Consider the following 21412-nt stretch of genomic DNA (forward strand, 5'->3'; position numbering starts at 1 on the left):
AGAAACCTCGTGACTCCATACAGGAGCAATTCAAATTAATCAATCTCAGAGCAAAATCAAACATAGAATTACCAGTTATTAGATCATCATGAATCATGTTTCGATTCTGAGACTAACATATCCAAGAAAAACATAGGAAGAAAAGGCTTCCATGGAGTAAATGCTCAGAATGTCTTCTCAGTACAAAAGCAGGGACGTGCCTAAAGCCTGCTTCACCTAAGATCACCTTGTGGAAACTGGATCAAACATTGACCAAATGGGACAATGCTAGCTAATTACACTCGATAACTTTATCGAGCAAGAGAGCTTTCTAAACCATTGACATATGTGTATATAGTGGGGGGAGGGGGCTTTATTTCACCAAATGGTAGACAGTTCCTTAGGAACTGACAAATAAATCATTCCTTAGAATTCTACACTCCTTGGCTGGGGTAAAATGCTCTCTCAGCATCTATTTGATGTATTTCAGTGAGATCAGCTCCCCCTTTTCAAAACTCGAGGGAGTGTAGGTCTGATCTGTGCAACCTCTCATTTTCTTCATCCCAGAAAACAAAAATTGGAACACAGGGGTCAGGAAATCAAAACTGTTCACAGTACTTCAGACACTGGGTAAGTGTTTTCCAGGCTGTATTGTGGCTATATTAAGAGTAAAGTAGAAATATCATTCCTGATTTTCTGAAGGCAGGGAGTTCTTCTTGCCCCGATGCCAACAACATATAATTCTGCACATGATTCATGCACAAGTCAAAAGAATGAGTGTTGACCATCCACTACAGTAAAACGGAATCCTGTCCTAACCAATTACACACTGACATATCTTAGCAGGGTTCACAGAACAGTGGTTCAAATTCAATGATGATAGGAGATTTCAAACATCAGCTTGTCTCATATTAGTTAACTAGAACATCATTTGACCAGAAATTTAAGTGAAAGTTTCTGACCAGCGTATGGCTGAGTAGGCAGAAAGAGCACTGTAGGTCTTCATGACCATGATGAAACAAGGTGGAATTCTCTGGACACCTTACTCAGGACCAACTACGCTGTATATGGCAACTTCCATTACCCTCAGAGTGTGTAATTAGATTAGTAAACAGTGCTCTATTGTTTCATAGCCAGTACATCATGGCTATGAAATCTGACAATATTTGACCATTCCTGTATGTAGACTACCATGACAGCATAGTAATAACATTGTTCTCTCTTCCCTTTCTCACCCACACTTTTCCTCTGCATCCCTTCTCTTACGCGCCCGTCTCTCTCTCCTGTACCTTTCTCATTCTCTTTTCTCAACTGCATCCCTCCCTCATTCCGCCCACCCCTCTTTCTGACCTGCATCTCTCTCCCATTTACTTACATATAGCCCCCCCCCACACCTGCCCCTCTCCCCCCCCTTACTCACGTGTAACTCTCCCCCTCTCCCCTTTCCTCACCTGTGCTGCTCACTTCCCCTTCCCCACCTGCACCCCTCCCCCTCTACCCCTTCCTCATCTGTGCCGCTCACTCGCCCTTCCCCACCTGCTCCCCTCCCCCTCTACCCCTTCCCCACCTGCGCCGCTCACTCCCCCTCTACCCCTTCCCCACCTGCACCGCTCACTCCCCCACTCCCCCTTCCCCACCTGAATCGCCCCCACCCCCTTCCCCACCTGCGACACTCACTCTCCCCTTCCTCACCTGCGCCACTCCCACTTCCCTCTCCCTTTCTCACCTGCACCACTCTCCCTCTGCCTCTGCCTCCCCCTTTCTCACCTGCGCGGTCTCTCTCTCTCTCTCCTCTCCCTCCTCCTCACCTGCAACGCTCCCTTCTCGCCCTTTCTCACCTGCGCCACTTCCTCCCCCTTTCTCACTTGCACCATACTCACTCTCTCCCCTCCCCCTTTCTCATCTGCGACTCTTCCTGCTCACCCGCCCCCCTTTCTCACTTGCACCACTCCCCCTTCACCTTTCTCACCTGCTCTACGCACTTTCCCCTCCTCCATTCCCACATGCGCCATACACTCTCCCCTCTCTCTCTCCTGCACCACACTCACTCTAACCCAGCACCTTTCTTACCTGTGCTCTCTCGCTCCCCCTTTCTCAACTGCGCCAGCCTCTCACTCCCCCTCTTTCTCACCTGCACTAGCCACTCGCTCCCACATCCCCACCTGCACCACACTCACTCTCCCCTCCCCTTTCTCACCTGCACCGCACTACACCCCCTCCCCTTCTCTCCTCCCGCCAAACACACACTCTACCTCCTTCACTTTTTCCCTCCCATACTCTCTACTCCCTCCCCTTTCTCACCTCCTCTACTCACTTTATCCCATCCCCCTCTCTCCTTCACCACCCTCTCACCTGCACCGCCCTCCCGCTCCCCCCCCCACCTGCACTGCCCTCTCCCCCTCACTCACCTGCACCACCCTCCCGCTCCCCCTCGCTCACCTGTATCGCCCTCCCGCTCCCCCTCGCTCACCTGTACCGCCCTCCCGCTCCCCCTCGCTCACCTGCACCGTCCTCCCGCTCACCCGCACCGCCCTCCCGCTCCCCCTCGCTCACCTGCACCGTCCTCCCGCTCACCCGCACCGCCCTCTCGCTCACCTGCACCGCCCTGCCGCTCCCCCTCGCTCACCTGCACCGCCCTCCCGCTCACCCGCTCACCTGCACCGCCCTCTCGCTCACCCGCACCGCCCTCCCGCTCCCCCTCGCTCACCTGCACCGCCCTCTCGCTCACCCGCACCGCCCTCCCGCTCCCCCTCGCTCACCTGCACCGCCCTCTCGCTCACCCGCTCACCTGCACCGCCCTCTCTCCCTCCCCCACCTCACCTGCACCGCCTCTCTCTCTCCCCCCCTCACCTGCACCGCCCTCTCTCTCTCCCCCCCCTCACCTGCACCGCCCTCTCTCTCTCCCCCCCCTCACCTGCACCGCCCTCTCTCTCTCCCCCCCCCTCACCTGCACCGCCCTCTCTCTCCCCCCTCACCTGCACCGCCCTCTCTCTCCCCCCCTCACCTGCACCGCCCTCTCTCTCTCCCCCTCCTCACCTGCACCGCCCTCTCTCTCTCCCCCTCCTCACCTGCACCGCCCTCTCTCTCTCCCCCTCCTCACCTGCACCGCCCTCTCTCTCTCCCCCCTCTCCTGCACCGCCCTCTCTCTCTCCCCCCTCTCCTGCACCGCCCTCTCTCTCTCCCCCCTCTCCTGCACCGCCCTCTCTCTCTCCCCCCTCTCCTGCACCGCCCTCTCTCTCTCCCCCCTCTCCTGCACCGCCCTCTCTCTCTCCCCCCTCTCCTGCACCGCCCTCTCTCTCTCCCCCCTCTCCTGCACCGCCCTCTCTCTCTCCCCCCCCATACCTGCACCGCCCTCTCTCTCTCCCCCCCCCCTCACCTGCACCGCCCTCTCTCTCCCCCCCTCACCTGCACCGCCCTCTCTCTCCCCCCCTCACCTGCACCGCCCTCTCTCTCCCCCCCTCACCTGCACCGCCCTCTCTCTCTCCCCCTCCTCACCTGCACCGCCCTCTCTCTCTCCCCCCTCTACTGCACCGCCCTCTCTCTCCCCCCTCTACTGCACCGCCCTCTCTCTCTCCCCCCCACCACCTGCACCGCCCTCTCTCTCTCCCCCTCCTCACCTGCACCGCCCTCCCTCTCTCCACCCCCAACCTGCACCGCCCTCTCTCTCCCCGCCTCTCACCTGCACCGCCCTCTCTCTCTCCCCCCCCTCACCTGCACCGCCCTCCCTCTCTCCCCCCCCTCATCTGCACCGTACTCTCCCCCTTTCGCACCTGCACCGCCCCCTCTCTCCCCCTTCCTCACCTGCACCGCCCTCTCTCTCTCCCCCCTTAACCTGCACCTCCCTCTCTCTCTCCCCCCCCTCACCTGCACCGCCCTCTCTCTCCCCCCCCCTCACCTGCACCGCCCTCTCTCTCCCCCCCCCTCACCTGCACCGCCCTCTCTCTCCCCCCCCTCACCTGCACCGCCCTCTCTCTCCCCCCCCTCACCTGCACCGCCCTCTCTCTCCCCCCCCTCACCTGCACCGCCCTCTCTCTCCCCCCCCTCACCTGCACCGCTCTCTCTCTCTCTCCCCCACCCCACCTGCACCGCCCTCTCTCTCTCCCCCCCCACCTGCACTGCCCTCTCTCTCTCTCCCCCCACCTGCACTGCCCTCTCTCTCTCTCCCCCCACCTGCACTGCCCTCTCTCTCTCTCTCCCCCCCTCACCTGCACCGCCCTCTCTCTCTCTCCCCCCCTCACCTGCACCGCCCTCTCTCTCTCTCCCCCCCTCACCTGCACCGCCCTCTCTCTCTCTCACCCCCTCACCTGCACCGCCCTCTCTCTCTCTCCCCCCCTCACCTGCACCGCCCTCTCTCTCTCTCCCCCACTTAACCGGAACGGCCCTCTCTCTCTCTCCCACCCCCCCCTCACCTGCACCGCCCTCTCTCTCTCTCCCCCCCCCTCACCTGCACCGCCCTCTCTCTCTCTCTCTCCCCCCCTCACCTGCACCGCCCTCTCTCTCTCCCCCCCCTCACCTGCACCGCCCTCTCTCTCTCTCTCCACCCCCTCACCTGCACCGCCCTCTCTCTCTCTCTCCCCCCCCCTCACCTGCACCACCCTCTCTCTCTCTCTCCCCCCCCCTCACCTGCACCACCCTCTCTCTCTCTCTCTCTCTCCCCCCCTCACCTGCACCGCCCTCTCTCTCTCTCTCTCCCACCCCCACCTGCACCGCCCTCTCTCTCTCTCTCCCCCACCCCCACCTGCACCGCCCTCTCTCCCCCACCCCCACCTGCACCGCCCTCTCTCTCTCTCTCTCCCACCCCCACCTGCACCGCCCCCTCTCCCCCACCCCCACCTGCACCGCCCTCTCTCCCCCCCTCACCTGCACCGCCCTCTCGCCCCCTCACCTGCACCGCCCTCTCTCCCCCCCTCACCTGCACCGCCCTCTCTCTCCCCCTCACCTGCACCGCCCTCTCTCCCCCCCTCACCTGCACCGCCCTCTCTCCCCCCCTCACCTGCACCGCCCTCTCTCCCCCCCTCACCTGCACCGCCCTCTCTCCCCCCCTCACCTGCACCGCCCTCTCTCTCTCCCCCTCCTGCACCGCCCTCTCTCTCTCCCCCTCCTCACCTGCACCGCCCTCTCTCTCTCCCCCTCCTCACCTGCACCGCCCTCTCTCTCTCCCCCTCCTCACCTGCACCGCCCTCTCTCCCCCCCTCACCTGCACCGCCCTCTCTCCCCCCCTCACCTGCACCGCCCTCTCTCCCCCCCCTCACCTGCACCGCCCTCTCTCCCCCCCCTCACCTGCACCGCCCTCTCTCCCCCCCTCACCTGCACCGCCCTCTCTCCCCCCCTCACCTGCACCGCCCTCTCTCTCTCTCTCCCACCCCCACCTGCACCACCCTCTCTCTCTCTCTCCCACCCCCACCTGCACCACCCTCTCTCTCTCTCTCCCACCCCCACCTGCACCGCCCTCTCTCCCCCACCCGCACCGCCCTCTCTCCCCCACCCCCACCTGCACCGCCCTCTCTCCCCCACCCCCATCTGCACCGCCCTCTCTCTCTCTCCCACACCCACCTGCACCGCCCTCTCTCCCCCCCTCACCTGCACCGCCCTCTCCCCCCTTACCTGCACCGCCCTCTCTCCCCCCCTCACCTGCACCGCCCTCTCTCTCTCCCCCTCCTCACCTGCACCGCCCTCTCTCTCTCCCCCTCCTCACCTGCACCGCCCTCTCTCTCTCTCCCCCTGACCTGCACCGCCCTCTCTCCCCCCCTCACCTGCACCGCCCTCTCTCCCCCCCCTCACCTGCACCGCCCTCTCTCCCCCCCCTCACCTGCACCGCCCTCTCTCCCCCCCTCACCTGCACCGCCCTCTCTCCCCCCCTCACCTGCACCGCCCTCTCTCCCCCCCTCACCTGCACCGCCCTCTCTCCCCCCCCTCACCTGCACCGCCCTCTCTCCCCCCCCCTCACCTGCACCGCCCTCTCTCCCCCCCCTCACCTGCACCGCCCTCTCTCCCCCCCCCTCACCTGCACCGCCCTCTCTCCCCCCCCTCACCTGCACCGCCCTCTCTCCCCCCCCCTCACCTGCACCGCCCTCTCTCCCGCCCTCACCTGCACCGCCCTCTCTCCCCCCCCTCACCTGCACCGCCCTCTCTCCTCCCCTCACCTGCACCACCCTATCTCCTCCCCTCACCTGCACCGCCCTCCCGCCCCCCCTCACCTGCACCGCCCTCTCTCCCCCCCTCACCTGCACCGCCCTCTCTCCCCCCCTCACCTGCACCGCCCTCTCTCCTCCCCTCACCTGCACCGCCCTCTCTCCCCACCTCACCTGCACCGCCCTCTCTCCCCCCCTCACCTGCACCGCCCCCTCCCCCCCTTTCTCACCTGCACCACTCTCTCTCTCCCCCCCCTCACCTGCACCGCCCTCTGTCCCCACTCACCTGCTCCGTACTCTCCCCCTTTCTCACCTGCACCGCCCTCTCTCCCCCCCCTCACCTGCACCGCCCTCTCTCCCCCCCCTCACCTGCTCCGTACTCTCCCCCTTTCTGACCTGCACCGCCCTCTCCCTCCCCCCTCACCTGCACCGCCCTCCGTCCCCACTCACCTGCTCCGTACTCTCCCCCTTTCTCACCTGCACCGCCCCCTCTCCCCCCCCTCACCTGCACCGCCCTCTTTCTCTCCCCCCCCCTCACCTGCACCGCCCTCTTTCTCTCCCCCCCTCACCTGCACCGCGCTCTCTCTCTCCCCCCTCACCTGCACCGCGCTCTGTCCCCCCCCTCACCTGCACCGCCCTCTCTCTCCCCCCACCTCATCTGCACCGTACTCTCCCCCTTCCTCACCTGCACCGCCCACCCTCTCTCCCCCCCACCTCACCTGCACCGCCCTCCCTCTCTCCCCCCCCACCTCACCTGCACCGCCCTCCCTCTCTCCCCCCCACCTCACCTGAACCGCCCTCCCTCTCTCCCCCCCGTCATCTGCACCGTACTCTCCCCCTTTCTCACCTGCACCGCCCCCTCTCTCCCCCTTCCTCACCTGCACCGCCCTCTCTCTCCCCCCTTAACCTGCACCTCCCTCTCTCTCCCCCCCCTCACCTGCACCGCCCTCTCTCTCTCCCCCCCCTCACCTGCACCGGCCTCTCTCTCCACTTTCTCATCTGCACCGCCCTCTCTCTCTCCCCCCCTCACCTGCACCGCCCTCTCTCTCTCTCTCTCCCCCGCTCACCTGCACCGCCCTCTCTCTCTCCCTCCCCCACCTCACCTGCACCGCCCTCTCTCTCTCCCTCCCCCACCTCACCTGCACCGCCCTCTCTCTCCCCCCCTCACCAGCACCGCCCTCTCTCTCTCCCCCCCCCTCACCAGCACCGCCCTCTCTCTCTCCCCCCCCCTCACCAGCACCGCCCTCTCTCTCTCCCCCCCCCTCACCAGCACCGCCCTCTCTCTCCCCCCCCCCACCAGCACCGCCGTCTCTCTCTCCCCACACCTCATCTTCACCGCCCTCCCTCTCTCTTCCCCCCCCCACCTGCACCGCCCTCTCTCTCTCTCCCACCCCACCTGCACCGCCCTCTCTCTCTCTCCCACCCCACCTGCACCGCCCTCTCTCTCTCTCCCCCCCACCTGCACCGCCCTCTCTCTCTCTCTCTCCCCCCCCACCTGCACCGCCCTCTCTCTCTCTCCCCCCCACCTACACCGCCCTCTCTCTCTCTCTCCCCCTCCACCTGCACCGCCCTCTCTCTCTCTCCCCCCCCACCTGCACCGCCCTCTCTCTCTCTCTCTCTCTCTCCCCCCTAACCTGCACCGCCCTCTCTCTCTCTCTCCCCCCCCTCACCTGCACCGCCCTCTCTCTCCACTTTCTCACCTGCACCGCCCTCTCTCTCTCCCCCCCCCACCTGCACCGCCCTCTCTCTCTCTCTCTCCCCCCCCTCACCTGCACCGCCCTCTCTCTCTCTCTCCCACCCCCACCTGCACCGCCCTCTCTCTCTCACTCCCACCCCCACCTGCACCGCCCTCTCTCCCCCACCCCCACCTGCACCGCCCTCTCTCCCCCACCCCCACCTGCACCGCCCTCTCTCCCCCACCCCCACCTGCACCGCCCTCTCTCCCCCACCCCCACCTGCACCGCCCTCTCTCCCCCACCCCCACCTGCACCGCCCTCTCTCTCCCCCCACCTCACCTGCACCGCCCTCCCTCTCTTCCCCCCCCTCATCTGCACCGTACTCTCCCCCTTTCTCACCTGCACCGCCCCCTCTCTCCCCCTTCCTCCCCTGCACCGCCCTCTCTCTCTCCCCCCTTAACCTGCACCTCCCTCTCTCTCTCCCCCCCCTCACCTGCACTGCCCTCTCTCTCTCCCCCCCCTCACCTGCACCGCCCTCTCTCTCCACTTTCTCACCTGCACCGCCCTCTCTCTCCCCCCCTCACCTGCACCGCCCTCTCTCTCTCCCCCCCTCACCTGCACCGCCCTCTCTCTCTCTCCCCCGCTCACCTGCACCGCCCTCTCTCTCTCCCTCCCCCCCCTCACCAGCACCGCCCTCTCTCTCTCTCCCCCCTCACCTGCACCGCCCTCTCTCTCTCTCCCCCGCTCACCTGCACCGCCCTCTCTCTCTTTCCCCCGCTCACCTGCACCGCCCTCTCTCTCTCTCCCCCGCTCACCTGCACCGCCCTCTCTCTCTCCCTCCCCCCCCTCACCAGCACCGCCCTCTCTCTCTCGCCCCCCTCACCTGCACCGCCCTCTCTCTCTCCCCCCCCCTCACCTGCACCGCCCTCCCTCTCTCCCCCCCCTCATCTGCACCGTACTCTCCCCCTTTCTCACCTGCACCGCCCCCTCTCTCCCCCTTCCTCACCTGCACCGCCCTCTCTCTCTCCCCCCCCACCTCACCTGCACCGCCCTCCCTCTCACCCCCCCCTCATCTGCACCGTACTCTCCCCCTTTCTCACCTGCACCGCCCCCTCTCTCCCCCTTCCTCACCTGCACTGCCCTCTCTCTCTCCCCCCTTAACCTGCACCTCCCTCTCTCTCTCCCCCCCCTCACCTGCACCGCCCTCTCTCTCTCCCCCCCCTCACCTGCACCGCCCTCTCTCTCTCCCCCCCCTCACCTGCACCGCCCTCTCTCCCCCCCCCCTCACCTGCACCGCCCTCTCTCTCCCCCCCCTCACCTGCACCGCTCTCTCTCTCCCCCCCCTCACCTGCACCGCTCTCTCTCTCCCCCCCCTCACCTGCACCGCTCTCTCTCTCTCTCTCTCTCTCTCTCTCTCTCCCCCCCACCTGCACCGCCCTCTCTCTCTCTCCCCCCCCACCTGCACTGCCCTCTCTCTCTCTCTCTCCCCCCCCTCACCTGCACCGCCCTCTCTCTCTCTCCCCCCCCCTCACCTGCACCGCCCTCTCTCTCTCTCCCCCCCTCACCTGCACCGCCCTCTCTCTCTCTCCCCCCCTCACCTGCACCGCCCTCTCTCTCTCTCCCCCCCTCACCTGCACCGCCCTCTCTCTCTCTCCCCCCCTCACCTGCACCGCCCTCTCTCTCTCTCCCCCCCTCACCTGCACCGCCCTCTCTCTCTCTCCCCCCCTCACCTGCACCGCCCTCTCTCTCTCTCCCCCCCTCACCTGCACCGCCCTCTCTCACTCTCCCCCACTTAACCGGAACGGCCCTCTCTCTCTCTCCCCCCCCCCCTCACCTGCACCGCCCTCTCTCTCTCTCCCCCCCCCTCACCTGCACCGCCCTCTCTCTCTCTCTCTCTCTCCCCCCCTCACCTGCACCGCCCTCTCTCTCTCTCTCCCCCCCTCACCTGCACTGCCCTCTCTCTCTCCCCCCCCTCACCTGCACCGCCCTCTCTCTCTCTCTCCACCCCCTCACCTGCACCACCCTCTCTCTCTCTCTCTCCCCCCCCTCACCTGCACCACCCTCTCTCTCTCTCTCTCCCCCCCCTCACCTGCACCACCCTCTCTCTCTCTCTCTCTCTCCCCCCCTCACCTGCACCGCCCTCTCTCTCTCTCTCTCCCACCCCCACCTGCACCGCCCTCTCTCTCTCTCTCTCCCACCCCCACCTGCACCGCCCTCTCTCCCCCCACCCGCACCGCCCTCTCTCCCCCACCCCCACCTGCACCGCCCTCTCTCCCCCACCCCCACCTGCACCGCCCTCTCTCCCCCACCCCCACCTGCACCGCCCTCTCTCTCTCTCTCCCACCCCCACCTGCACCGCCCCCTCTCCCCCACCCCCACCTGCACCGCCCTCTCTCCCCCACCCCCCACCTGCACCGCCCTCTCGCCCCCCCTCACCTGCACCGCCCTCTCTCCCCCCTCACCTGCACCGCCCTCCCTCTCTCCCCCCCCCCACCTCACCTGCACCGCCCTCCCTCTCTCCCACCCCACCTCACCTGCACCGCCCTCCCCCTCTCCCCCCCCCCCATCTGCACCGTACTCTCCCCCTTTCTCACCTGCACCGCCCCTTCTCTCCCCCTTCCTCACCTGCACCGCCCTCTCTCTCCCCCCCCTCACCTGCACCGCCCTCTCACCTGCACCGCCCTCTCTCTCCCCCCCCTCACCTGCACCGCCCTCTCTCTCTCCCCTCCACCTGCACGGCCCTCTCTCTCTCTCTCTCTCTCTCCCCCCCCCACCTGCACCGCCCTCTCTCTCTCTCCCCCCCCACCTGCACCGCCCTCTCTCTCTCTCTCTCCCCCCGTCACCTGCACCGCCCTCTCTCTCTCTCTCCCCCCCTCATCTGCACCGCCCTCTCTCTCTCCCCCCCTCACCTGCACCGCCCTCTCTCTCTCTCCCCCCCTCACCTGCACCGCCTCTCTCTCTCTCCCCCCCCTCACCTGCACCGCACTCTCTCTCTCCCCCCCCCTCACCTGCACCGCCCTCTCTCTCTCTCCCCCCCTCACCTGCACCGCCCTCTCTCTCTCTCCCCCCCTCACCTGCACCGCCCTCTCTCTCTCTCCCCCCCTCACCTGCACCGCCTCTATCTCTCTCTCCCCCCCCCCCCTCACCTGCACCGCCCTCTCTCTCTCTCTCCCCCCCCTCACCTGCACCGCCCTCTCTCTCTCCCCCCCCCTCACCTGCACCGCCCTCTCTCTCTCCCCCCCCTCACCTGCACCGCCCTCTCTCTCTCTCCCCCCCTCACCTGCACCGCCCTCTCTCTCTCTCTCCCCCCCTCACCTGCACCGCCCTCTCTCTCTCTCTCCCCCCCGCACCACCCTCTCTCTCTCTCTCTCCCCCCCCTCACCTGCACCACCCTCTCTCTCTCTCCCCCCCCCTCACCTGCACCACCCTCTCTCTCTCTCCCCCCCTCCCCTGCACCACCCTCTCTCTCTCTCTCCCCCCCCTCACCTGCACCACCCTCTCTCTCTCTCTCCCACCCCCCACCTGCACCACCCTCTCTCTCTCTCTCCCACCCCCACCTGCACCACCCTCTCTCTCTCTCTCCCACCCCCACCTGCACCACCCTCTCTCTCTCTCTCTCTCCCACCCCCACCTGCACCGCCCTCTCTCCCCCACCCCCATCTGCACCGCCCTCTCTCTCTCTCCCACCCCCACCTGCACCCCCCCCTCTCCCCCACCCCCACCTGCACCGCCCTCTCTCCCCCCCTCACCTGCACCGCCCTCTCCCCCCTTACCTGCACCGCCCTCTCTCCCCCCCTCACCTGCACCGCCCTCTCTCTCTCCCCCTCCTCACCTGCACCGCCCTCTCTCTCTCCCCCTCCTCACCTGCACCGCCCTCTCTCTCTCCCCCTCCTCACCTGCACCGCCCTCTCTCTCTCCCCCTCCTCACCTGCACCGCCCTCTCTCCCCCCCTCACCTGCACCGCCCTCTCTCCCCCCCTCACCTGCACCGCCCTCTCTCCCCCCCCCTCACCTGCACCGCCCTCTCTCCCCCCCCTCACCTGCACCGCCCTCTCTCCCCCCCTCACCTGCACCGCCCTCTCTCCCCCCCTCACCTGCACCGCCCTCTCTCCCCCCCTCACCTGCACCGCCCTCTCTCCCCCCCCTCACCTGCACCGCCCTCTCTCCCCCCCCTCACCTGCACCGCCCTCTCTCCCCCCCCTCACCTGCACCGCCCTCTCTCCCCCCCTCACCTGCACCGCCCTCTCTCCCCCCCCTCACCTGCACCGCCCTCTCTCCCCCCCCTCACCTGCACCGCCCTCTCTCCCCCCCTCACCTGCACCGCCCTCTCTCCCCCCCTCACCTGCACCGCCCTCTCTCCCCCCCTCACCTGCACCGCCCTCTCTCCCCCCCCTCACCTGCACCGCCCTCTCTCCCCCCCCTCACCTGCACCGCCCTCTCTCCCCCCCCCTCACCTGCACCGCCCTCTCTCCCCCCCCCTCACCTGCACCGCCCTCTCTCCCCCCCCCTCACCTGCACCGCCCTCCTCCCTCCCCCCTCACCTGCACCGCCCTCTGTCCCCACTCACCTGCTCCATACTCTCCCCCTTTCTCACCTGCACCGCCCTCTGTCACCCCCCTCACCTGCTCCGTACTCTCCCCCTTTCTCACCTGCACCGCCCCCTCTCCCCCCCTCACCTGCACCGCCCTCTCTCCCCCCCCTCACCTGCTCCGTACTCTCCCCCTTTCTCACCTGCACCGCCCCCTCTCCCCCCTTTCTCACCTGCACCACTCTCTCTCCTCCCCCTCACCTGCACCGCTCTCTCTCTCTCTCTCTCCCTCCCTCACCTGCACCGCCCTCTCTCTCTCTCTCTCCCCCCCCTCACCTGCACCGCCCTCTCACCCCTTTCTCACCTGCATCGCCCTCTCACCCCTTTCTCACCTGCATCGCCGTCTCTCTCCCCTTTCTCACCTGCACCGCCCCCTCTCCCCATTCTCACCTGCACCGCCCCCTCTCTCTCCCCCCCTCACCTGCACCGCCCTCTCTCTCCCACTCACCTGCACCGCCCTCTCTCTCTCCCACTCACCTGCACCGCCCTCTCTCTCTCCCACTCACCTGCACCGCCCTCTCTCTCTCCCACTCACCTGCACCGCCCTCTCTCTCTCCCACTCACCTGCACCGCCCTCTCTCTCTCCCACTCACCTGCACCGCCCTCTCTCTCTCCCACTCACCTGCACCGCCCTCTCTCTCTCCCACTCACCTGCACCGCCCTCTCTCTCTCTCCCCCCACCTGCACCGCCCCCTCCCCCCCTTTCTCACCTGCACCGCTCTCTCCCCACCCTTTTCTCATCTGCACCGCCCTCTCCCCCCCCTCACCTGCTCCGACCTCTCCCCCTATTCTCACCTGCACCGCCCCCTCTCCCCCCATTCTCACCTGCACCGCCCCCTCTCCCCCCTATTCTCACCTGCACCGCCCCCTCTCCCCCCATTCTCACCTGCACCGCCCCCTCTCCCCCCATTCTCACCTGCACCGCCCCCTCTCCCCCCATTCTCACCTGCACCGCCCCCTCTCCCCCCATTCTCACCTGCACCGCCCCCTCTCCCCCCATTCTCACCTGCACCGCCCCCTCTCCCCCCATTCTCACCTGCACCGCCCCCTCTCCCCCCATTCTCACCTGCACCGCCCCCTCTCCCCCCATTCTCACCTGCACCGCCCCCTCTCCCCTTTCTCACTGCACCGCCCCCTCTCCCCTTTCTCACCTGCACCGCCCCCTCTCTCTCTCCCCCCCCACCTGCACCGCCCTCTCTCCACCCCTCACCTCCACTGCCCTCTCTCTCTCCACCCCCTCACCTGCACCGCTCTCTCCCCCCTTTCTCACCTGCACCGCTCTCTCTCCCCCCCCCACCTGCACCGCCCTCTCTCTCCCCCCTTCACCCGCACCGCCCTCTCTCTCTCTCTCCCCCCCTCACCCGCACCGCCCTCTCTCTCTCTCTCCCCCCCTCACCCGCACCGCCCTCTCTCTCTCTCTCTCTCTCCCCCCCTCACCCGCACCGCCCTCTCTCTCTCTCTCCCCCCCTCACCCGCACCGCCCTCTCTCTCTCTCTCCCCCCCTCACCCGCACCGCCCTCTCTCTCTCTCTCCCCCCCTCACCCGCACCGCCCTCTCTCTCTCTCTCCCCCCCTCACCCGCACCGCCCTCTCTCTCTCCCCCCCTCACCCGCACCGCCCTCTCTCTCTCTCTCCCCCCCTCACCCGCACCGCCCTCTCTCTCTCTCTCCCCCCCCTCACCCGCACCGCCCTCTCTCTCTCTCTCCCCCCCTCACCCGCACCGCCCTCTCTCTCTCTCTCCCCCCCTCACCCGCACCGCCCTCTCTCTCTCTCTCCCCCCCTCACCCGCACCGCCCTCTCTCTCTCTCTCCCCCCCCCTCACCCGCACCGCCCTCTCTCTCTCTCTCCCCCCCCCTCACCCGCACCGCCCTCTCTCTCTCTCTCCCCCCCCCTCACCCGCACCGCTCTCTCTCTCTCCCCCCCCTCACCCGTACCGCCCTCTCTCTCCCCCCCTCACCCGCACCGCCCTCTCTCTCCCCCCCCCTCACCCGCACCGCCCTCTCTCTCCCCCCCTCACCCGCACCGCCCTCTCTCTCCCCCCCTCACCCGCACCACCCTCTCTCTCCCCCCCTCACCCGCACCACCCTCTCTCTCCCCCCCTCACCCGCACCACCCTCTCTCTCCCCCCCTCACCCGCACCACCCTCTCTCACCCCCCCTCACCCGCACCACCCTCTCCCCCCCTCACCTGCACCACCCTCTCTCTCTTTCTCACCTGCACCCCCTTTCTCTCTCTCTTTCTCACCTGCACCCCCTTTCTCTCTCTCTTTCTCACCTGCACCCCCTTTCTCTCTCTCTTTCTCACCTGCACCCCCTTTCTCTCTCTCTTTCTCACCTGCACCCCCTTTCTCTCTCTTTCTCACCTGCACCCCCTTTCTCTCTCTTTCTCACCTGCACCCCCTTTCTCTCTCTCCCTTTCTCACCTGCACCCCCTTTCTCTCTCTCCCTTTCTCACCTGCACCCCCTTTCTCTCTCTCCCTTTCTCACCTGCACCCCCTTTCTCTCTCTCCCTTTCTCACCTGCACCCCCTTTCTCTCTCTCCCTTTCTCACCTGCACCCCCTTTCTCTCTCTCCCTTTCTCACCTGCACCCCCTTTCTCTCTCTCCCTTTCTCACCTGCACCCCCTTTCTCTCTCTCCCTTTCTCACCTGCACCCCCTTTCTCTCTCTCCCTTTCTCACCTGCACCACTCTCTCTCTCTCTCTCCCTTTCTCACCTGCACTGCCCTCTCTCTCCCTTTCTCACCTGCACCACTCTCTCTCTCTCTCTCCCTTTCTCACCTGTACCACTCTCTCTCTCTCTCTCTCTCTCTCTCTTTCTCACCTGCACCACTCTCTCTCTCTCTCCCTTTCTCACCTGCACCACCCTCTCTCTCTACTCCCCCCTTTCTCACTCTCCCTGAACTCCCAGCTCCCGAGCCCGGGTTTACCTGCAGCAGTTTGCCCTCTGCTGCCACTCTCATGCCAGCTCCGGCGAAGTGTCCGTGGAGGAGGAGGGTGCTGTTGTTGGGCACCACGCCGTTCCCTCGGTACTGAACCACCTCTATCTCGGCCACGGTCTCCTCGTCCTCCGCCGACTCCGAGTCGGATCTGGCCGACGCCAAAGCCGCGCTCCACAGCCATTGCAGAGCCAGCAGCAGCAGCGCTGCGCTCCTCATGATGCGAGCTGGTGCGGGGGGCCCGCCGCGGGCATGCTGCACCCCCCCGAGCCGGGGACACACTCTCACCGGCACCGGCTCACCTGGCCGCACGGTCACCGCCCCGGGCCGCACTGCCGCTGCGCCCAGCGATCACGAACCCGAGCGGCGTCGGCCACAAACCCGCCTCCAACAATAACCGTGCACCGGGACACACACAACTCTCCTTCTCCACCAGAGCGAGCAGAGGGGCGGGGACAGTGTCTGACTGACAGCCCGGGGGCGGGGACAGTGTCTGACTGACAGCCCAGGGGCGGGACCCAGTCTGACTGACAGTCCGGGGGCGGGGTCAGTGTCTGACTGACAGCCCAGGGGCGGGACCCAGTCTGACTGACAGTCTGTGGGCGGGGACAGTGTCTGACTGATAGCCCGGGGGCGGGGTCAGTGTCTGACTGACAGACCAGGGGCGGGACCCAGTCTGACTGACAGTCTGTGGGCGGGGACAGTGTCTGACTGACAGCCCGGGGGGCGGGGACATTATCTGACTAATGGCCCGGGGGCGGGGACAGTGTCTGACTGACAGTCCAGTGGCCAGAACCATTCTGACTGACAGCTCGAGGGGCGGGAACGTGCCTGACTGACAGCTCGGGGGCGGGGTGTGTCTGACCGACTGCACGTGGGGGAGGGGTGTGTCTGACTGACAGTTCGGGGGCGGGAACAGTTTCTGTCCATCTCCCGGGGGAAGGGACTTGATGTCTCACTGACGGCCCAGGGTCAGGAACCATTGTGAATGACATCCCTGGGGCGGGGACAGTGTCTGATTGACAGCTTGGGGCGGGGCCAGTCAATTTGTGGGGAAGAGGGTGGGACAGTGAATGATTGACAGTCCAATAGGCGGGGCTAAATCTGGTTGTCTCCAGAGGGGCACGGGCAGTGACGGATTGACGGCGGCTTTGGGTCAGACTGACAACCTGAGGGACGGGGCAGGGTCTGATTGACTAATAGAAGGGCGGGCAGGGAGTGATTGACAACAATATGGGAGGGACTTGTGATTACAATCCTGGGGGTGGGGCAGTGTCTGAGTGACAGGCTGAGGGGCGGAGCATAATTTGCACACCGAGGCAGAGGGTCTGGGATGAGGTTCGACGTCTGATTGACAGGCAGTGGGCGGAGTAATGTCTGAATGACAGCCCAAGAGGCGGGGCAGACAGGTGAATGGACGGTGACAACGTCTCTGGGGCAATGATTGGTGGACACGGTGGGTGTGCGCTGATTGACAGTGCAGTGGGCGGGGCTTGCAGGGCAAACTGTGAAACCTCAACAGGGTATCGCCGGTGGAACGCTCCCGGACTCTTTGCTGTTCCTCCCCTCCTGCACTCGGTGGTTATAACAATCTTGTTAACATTTCACAGGAAGAATTTATAAATAACTGCCTGACAATCACAGTTCCAATATGTGTATTTCTGGTAATTCTGCATTCATATATTCTATTTGGGATAAACATCTTCTCGTCCTTAATATAACTTCTGTACGTTTCCACATTTTCAACGTGCAAAAAAAAAGCTCTGCTATCCGCCAGGGATGTTCATGATCAAACCAGGAATGTTCCTTTTGTGTGCTGGAAGCGTTTCAGAGCCAATTATTTACTTTTGAAGTCCAGTCACTGGCCTTTGTGTACAAATGCAGTGAACCAAAATGCTCACAGGTCGGTCCGCAAGATAAATGATTGGATGATTGTATCGATTGAACAATCTGCACGAACATACGAATGTCTAATTAACATTAACATTTTTAATTAGCAAAGCCACTTCTCCGCCTTTTCCTAGGTCAATGTGCTTTCTAAATGTCACATCTCTCTCAATATTCATGTCCCAATCGGATCCTTCTACAGTCACATCTCAGTTACGGCCATTAGACCATGTTTATTTCAATTTGTACTACTAGTCACCTGTTTTGCTTCGATTGCTGTGAGTATTCAAACATTGTGTCTTAAGTTTTGTCGTTTCATTATTTTTTAGAATAGGAAGGATGAATATGTGGCTTGAGGGATGGTGTGTGAGGGAGTGGTTCAGACTTGTTGGACATTGGAGCTGGTTCTGGGGAAGGTGGGACTATTACAAATTGGATGGTCTACACCTCTACCAGACTGGAACTAATTTCCTTTTGGGGGAGTTTTTGCTACTGCTGTTAGGGAGGTTTTAAACTAATATGGCAGAGGGCTGGGAACCAGAAGAGAAGACAAGCAGACAGCGAGGTGGAAACTGGAGATTGTAAGAATCATGAAGTTAGCATTAATAAAGGGAAGAGTAGGCAGAGAGCAGATGAATGCAAAAGAACTGGTGGCCTGAATTGCATATACTAAATGCAAGGGATATTAGTGGGTAAGGCAGATGAACTTAGGGCTTGGATTGGTGCTTGAGAGTATGATGTTATTGCAATCACAGAGACTTAGTTGAATGAAGGGCATGATTGGCAACTAAATGTTCCAGGATGTAGATGCTTCAGACAGGACAGGGTGGGGAGGAATTGCATTGTTGGTCAGGAATGATGTCATGGCTGTGCTTAAGGAGGACACTATGGATGGCTTGAGTAGTGAGGCATTATGGGTGGAGCTGAGAAATAAGGGTGCAGTTACATTGTTGCAGTTACATTACAGGTCTCCCAACAGTGAGCATGAGGTAGAAGAACAAATAGGTAAGGAGATTATGGAAAGATGTAGAGGCAATAGGTGGTGATGGGAGATTTTAATTTTCACATATTGATTGGGATAAACTTAGTGTCAGAGGTCTGGATGGGGCACAATTTATAAGAAGTGTACAGGAGAGTTTTCTAGAGCAGTATATCAATAGTCCGACGAGGGAAGGGGCCGTATTGGAGCTGGTATTGGGGAAATGAGCCAGGCCAGGTGGGGGATTTCTTTGGGAACAGTGACCACAATTCTGTAAGTGTCTATGAGTATTCTAAAAAAGATGAGAATGGTCTTAAAGGGAAGAGTACTAAACTGGGCCAAGGCCAATTATATCAAAATTAGGCAGGAGCTGGAAAATGTGGATTGGACACAGCTATTTGAAGGGAAGTCCACATTTGATATGCGGGAGGCTTTCAAAGATACGTTAAAGATAGTGTAGGTTAGGCATGTCTGTTGAAAGCAAAGGTTAGGAAAGGCAAGATTCGTGAACGAGAAATCGTTCAGCTAGCCAAGAAGAAAAAGGAAGCATACGTAAGGTCCAGGCAGCTAAGATCAGAATGGGCCCTGATTCTCTGGCATATCAGGAGAGTAGGACCAGTCTTAAACAAGGAATCCAGCAGGCTAAAAGGAGTCATGAAATAGCGTTAGCAAGCAGAATTAAAGAGAATCCCAAAGCTATTTATTCTTATATAAGAAGCAAGGGGGTAACTAGAGAAAGGATTGGTCCACTAAAGGTTAAGGAAGGAAGGCTGTGTGTTGAACCTGAGAAAATGGGTCAGATTCTGAATGATTACTTTGCATCAGTGTTCACTGAGGAGAGGGACATGTTCCATTTAAAAGATGACACCTCTAACAGTGTAGCAGCCCTTCAATATGACATTGAAGTTTCAACATGACATGACTTCATGTTTTTAACTCTAGAATGGGCTTAAACACATTACATGACTCAGAGTTGAGAAAACTACCACTGAAACCATGTTTGCTACCTATTAGAATAATCATATCCCATTTAAATTATTCTTACTACAAGTTACATGAATTAAATTCCTGTGTTACCCCTACTGCACTGTGGGGAAAAATGTGCATCCAACCTCACTAATTCTTTTCTTTACTTCCTGTTCACATTTAATCTCTGTCACTCCCTGTTCTGAAAATTTATATTTGCTGAAATTACACACTAAAATAAATAAATAATTGCTTAAAAAAGACAAAAAAATTGGAGTATGAAAGCGAGTTAGCCAAAAAACATTAGTCAATTAGGAATACTTTATATTAATTTATATTTATGTCATATATTTAAAATGAAACAAGATCACAAATTAAGTATTGGTCCTGTGGAAAATGAGTCTGGGAATCAGTAATGGAGGATAAAGAAATGGCAGATGAATTGAACAGATATTTTGCATCTGTGTTTACTAGAACAGATATAAGCATTAACCTGGAAGTAGCTATAAATCAGGATTTGAAAGGAAGGGATGAAGTCAAGAAAATTACAATTAGCAGGAAGTGATACTGAGTAATTTATTGGAACTGTGAGTTGACAATTCCCTAGATCAATGGATTTCATCCTAGCATCTTAGAAGATGTAGCCATTGAAATAGTTAAAGGGAAATCATGTTTAACTAACATATTTTTGAAAAGCAACTTGTGCTGGAGATAAAGGGAAACCAGTGGATGTATTGAATTTAGATTTCCAGAATGTCTTTGATAAGGTGCCATGTCAAAAGTTATTGTGGAAAATAAAAGCTCATGGTGTAAGGAGGTAACATATTGCATGGATAGGTTAATGGGCAAAATTTGGCATATAATGTGGAAAAATGTAAACGTGTACATTTTTTGCAGGCAGAATAGGAAATGAGTATACTATTTAAATGGAGAGAGATTGCAAAATACAGAGATAGAGGGGATCTGACTGTTGTGTTACCTGAATCACAAAAGGTTCACTGCAGTTTGGCAAGTGAAGAGAAAGGCAAATGGAACATGGTGTTTATTGCTAGGGGAATAGTTATGGACCAGACAAGATACTCTGAAAATATATTAAGGAGGTAGTGTGGACTCTTAACCTTTTCTTATTTCAAGGGTAAATGCGAGGTGCTGTGCTTGAGATGCAATTTGATTGGTCAAACTATTCAATGTTAAGCAAAACATAATTTATTCAACCATTATAGTTATAATACAACAAAACAAAGAGAAACTTGAATAACTTAACTCCATTGGAACTTAACAGAATGATAGATTATTTTACTACTAAATAGTAACTGTTCCAATATAGCACCATCCCATAAACACACCCTTGGCAAAAAGGCAAATTCAGAAAATCAGATTGTCTCATATGCAAGCTATTTGCAAGAAAGAGATACATGTAGCAACTCTCCAGAGGGAAACAGTGTAGCAGCCAGGAGAGATTAATTGCTTTCCAACCCTGCTAAGACCCAGCAACAACTACTGACAGTGAACTAAAGATCCTGGATCTGAGAGCATGACCACACCCACTCAAGTTGCTTCTATTGTTCCAACTTAGAAAAAAACCCCAAGACCTCACAAGTTGTTTATCGTTCTAAAAGAAACTAGGACAAAACATGCCACTTATAGCCACAGCATCAACACAGAATAGAATACAAAAGCAGGGAAGTTTTCCTACAGCTGAACATGCCATTGGTTGGTACTGTGTATAATTTAGGGATCTTTATTTGAACAAGGATAATGATCACACCAGAAGCAGTTCAGAGAATATTTACTGGGATAAAGGACTTACCTTGGGAACAAGTTGGCCCTTTTACCTATTGCAGTTTAGAAGTTGAGAGATAATCCTATTGAAACATAAAAATCCTCAGGGTGGATTCTAAGTAGATGTTTCGCATTGTAGGAAGGACTAGAACTGGGGGATACAAATTAAGAATGAAGTTTCACTTTTAGATGGACATGAGGAGAAATAATTCAGAAGCTTTACAGCAAGATAATCTCCAATTTGGCCAATGTTGAAATCAGTGTACTTTGATGGTATCTTATGCTGTCTTGAAAGTTATTCTGTAGCATATTGTAAAGTATCACAAGACATGTCCATATTTGTCAGCATTCCAATAATCTGCTCTATCATGATTCTGATGTCTGAATGGGTTTCATTGTAACTCTCCTGTGTATTACTATGAGGAATGCTATCAGCCAAGATTGGAGAGTGTAAAATTTATCTCCCCGAAGCCAAAAGAAACTTGCTTTTG

General features: G+C 60.3%; 1 protein-coding gene across 2 annotated transcripts in view; it reads right to left on the bottom strand.

Annotated features, from left to right (window-relative positions):
• rnf43 (ring finger protein 43) overlaps positions 1-15745 on the bottom strand; it is a 196119-nt gene extending 180374 nt beyond the window's left edge. For both annotated transcript variants that reach the window (XM_072589512.1, XM_072589510.1), the window contains exon 1: positions 15299-15745. In XM_072589512.1, coding sequence (XP_072445613.1) covers positions 15299-15526 — 228 coding nt within the window. In that variant the 5' untranslated portion in view covers positions 15527-15745. The remainder of the gene's footprint in view (positions 1-15298) is intronic.
• Positions 15746-21412: the final 5667 nt, after the last annotated feature.

Source organism: Chiloscyllium punctatum, chromosome 19 (assembly GCF_047496795.1).
Source record: "Chiloscyllium punctatum isolate Juve2018m chromosome 19, sChiPun1.3, whole genome shotgun sequence".
NCBI classification, from domain to species: domain Eukaryota; kingdom Metazoa; phylum Chordata; class Chondrichthyes; order Orectolobiformes; family Hemiscylliidae; genus Chiloscyllium; species Chiloscyllium punctatum.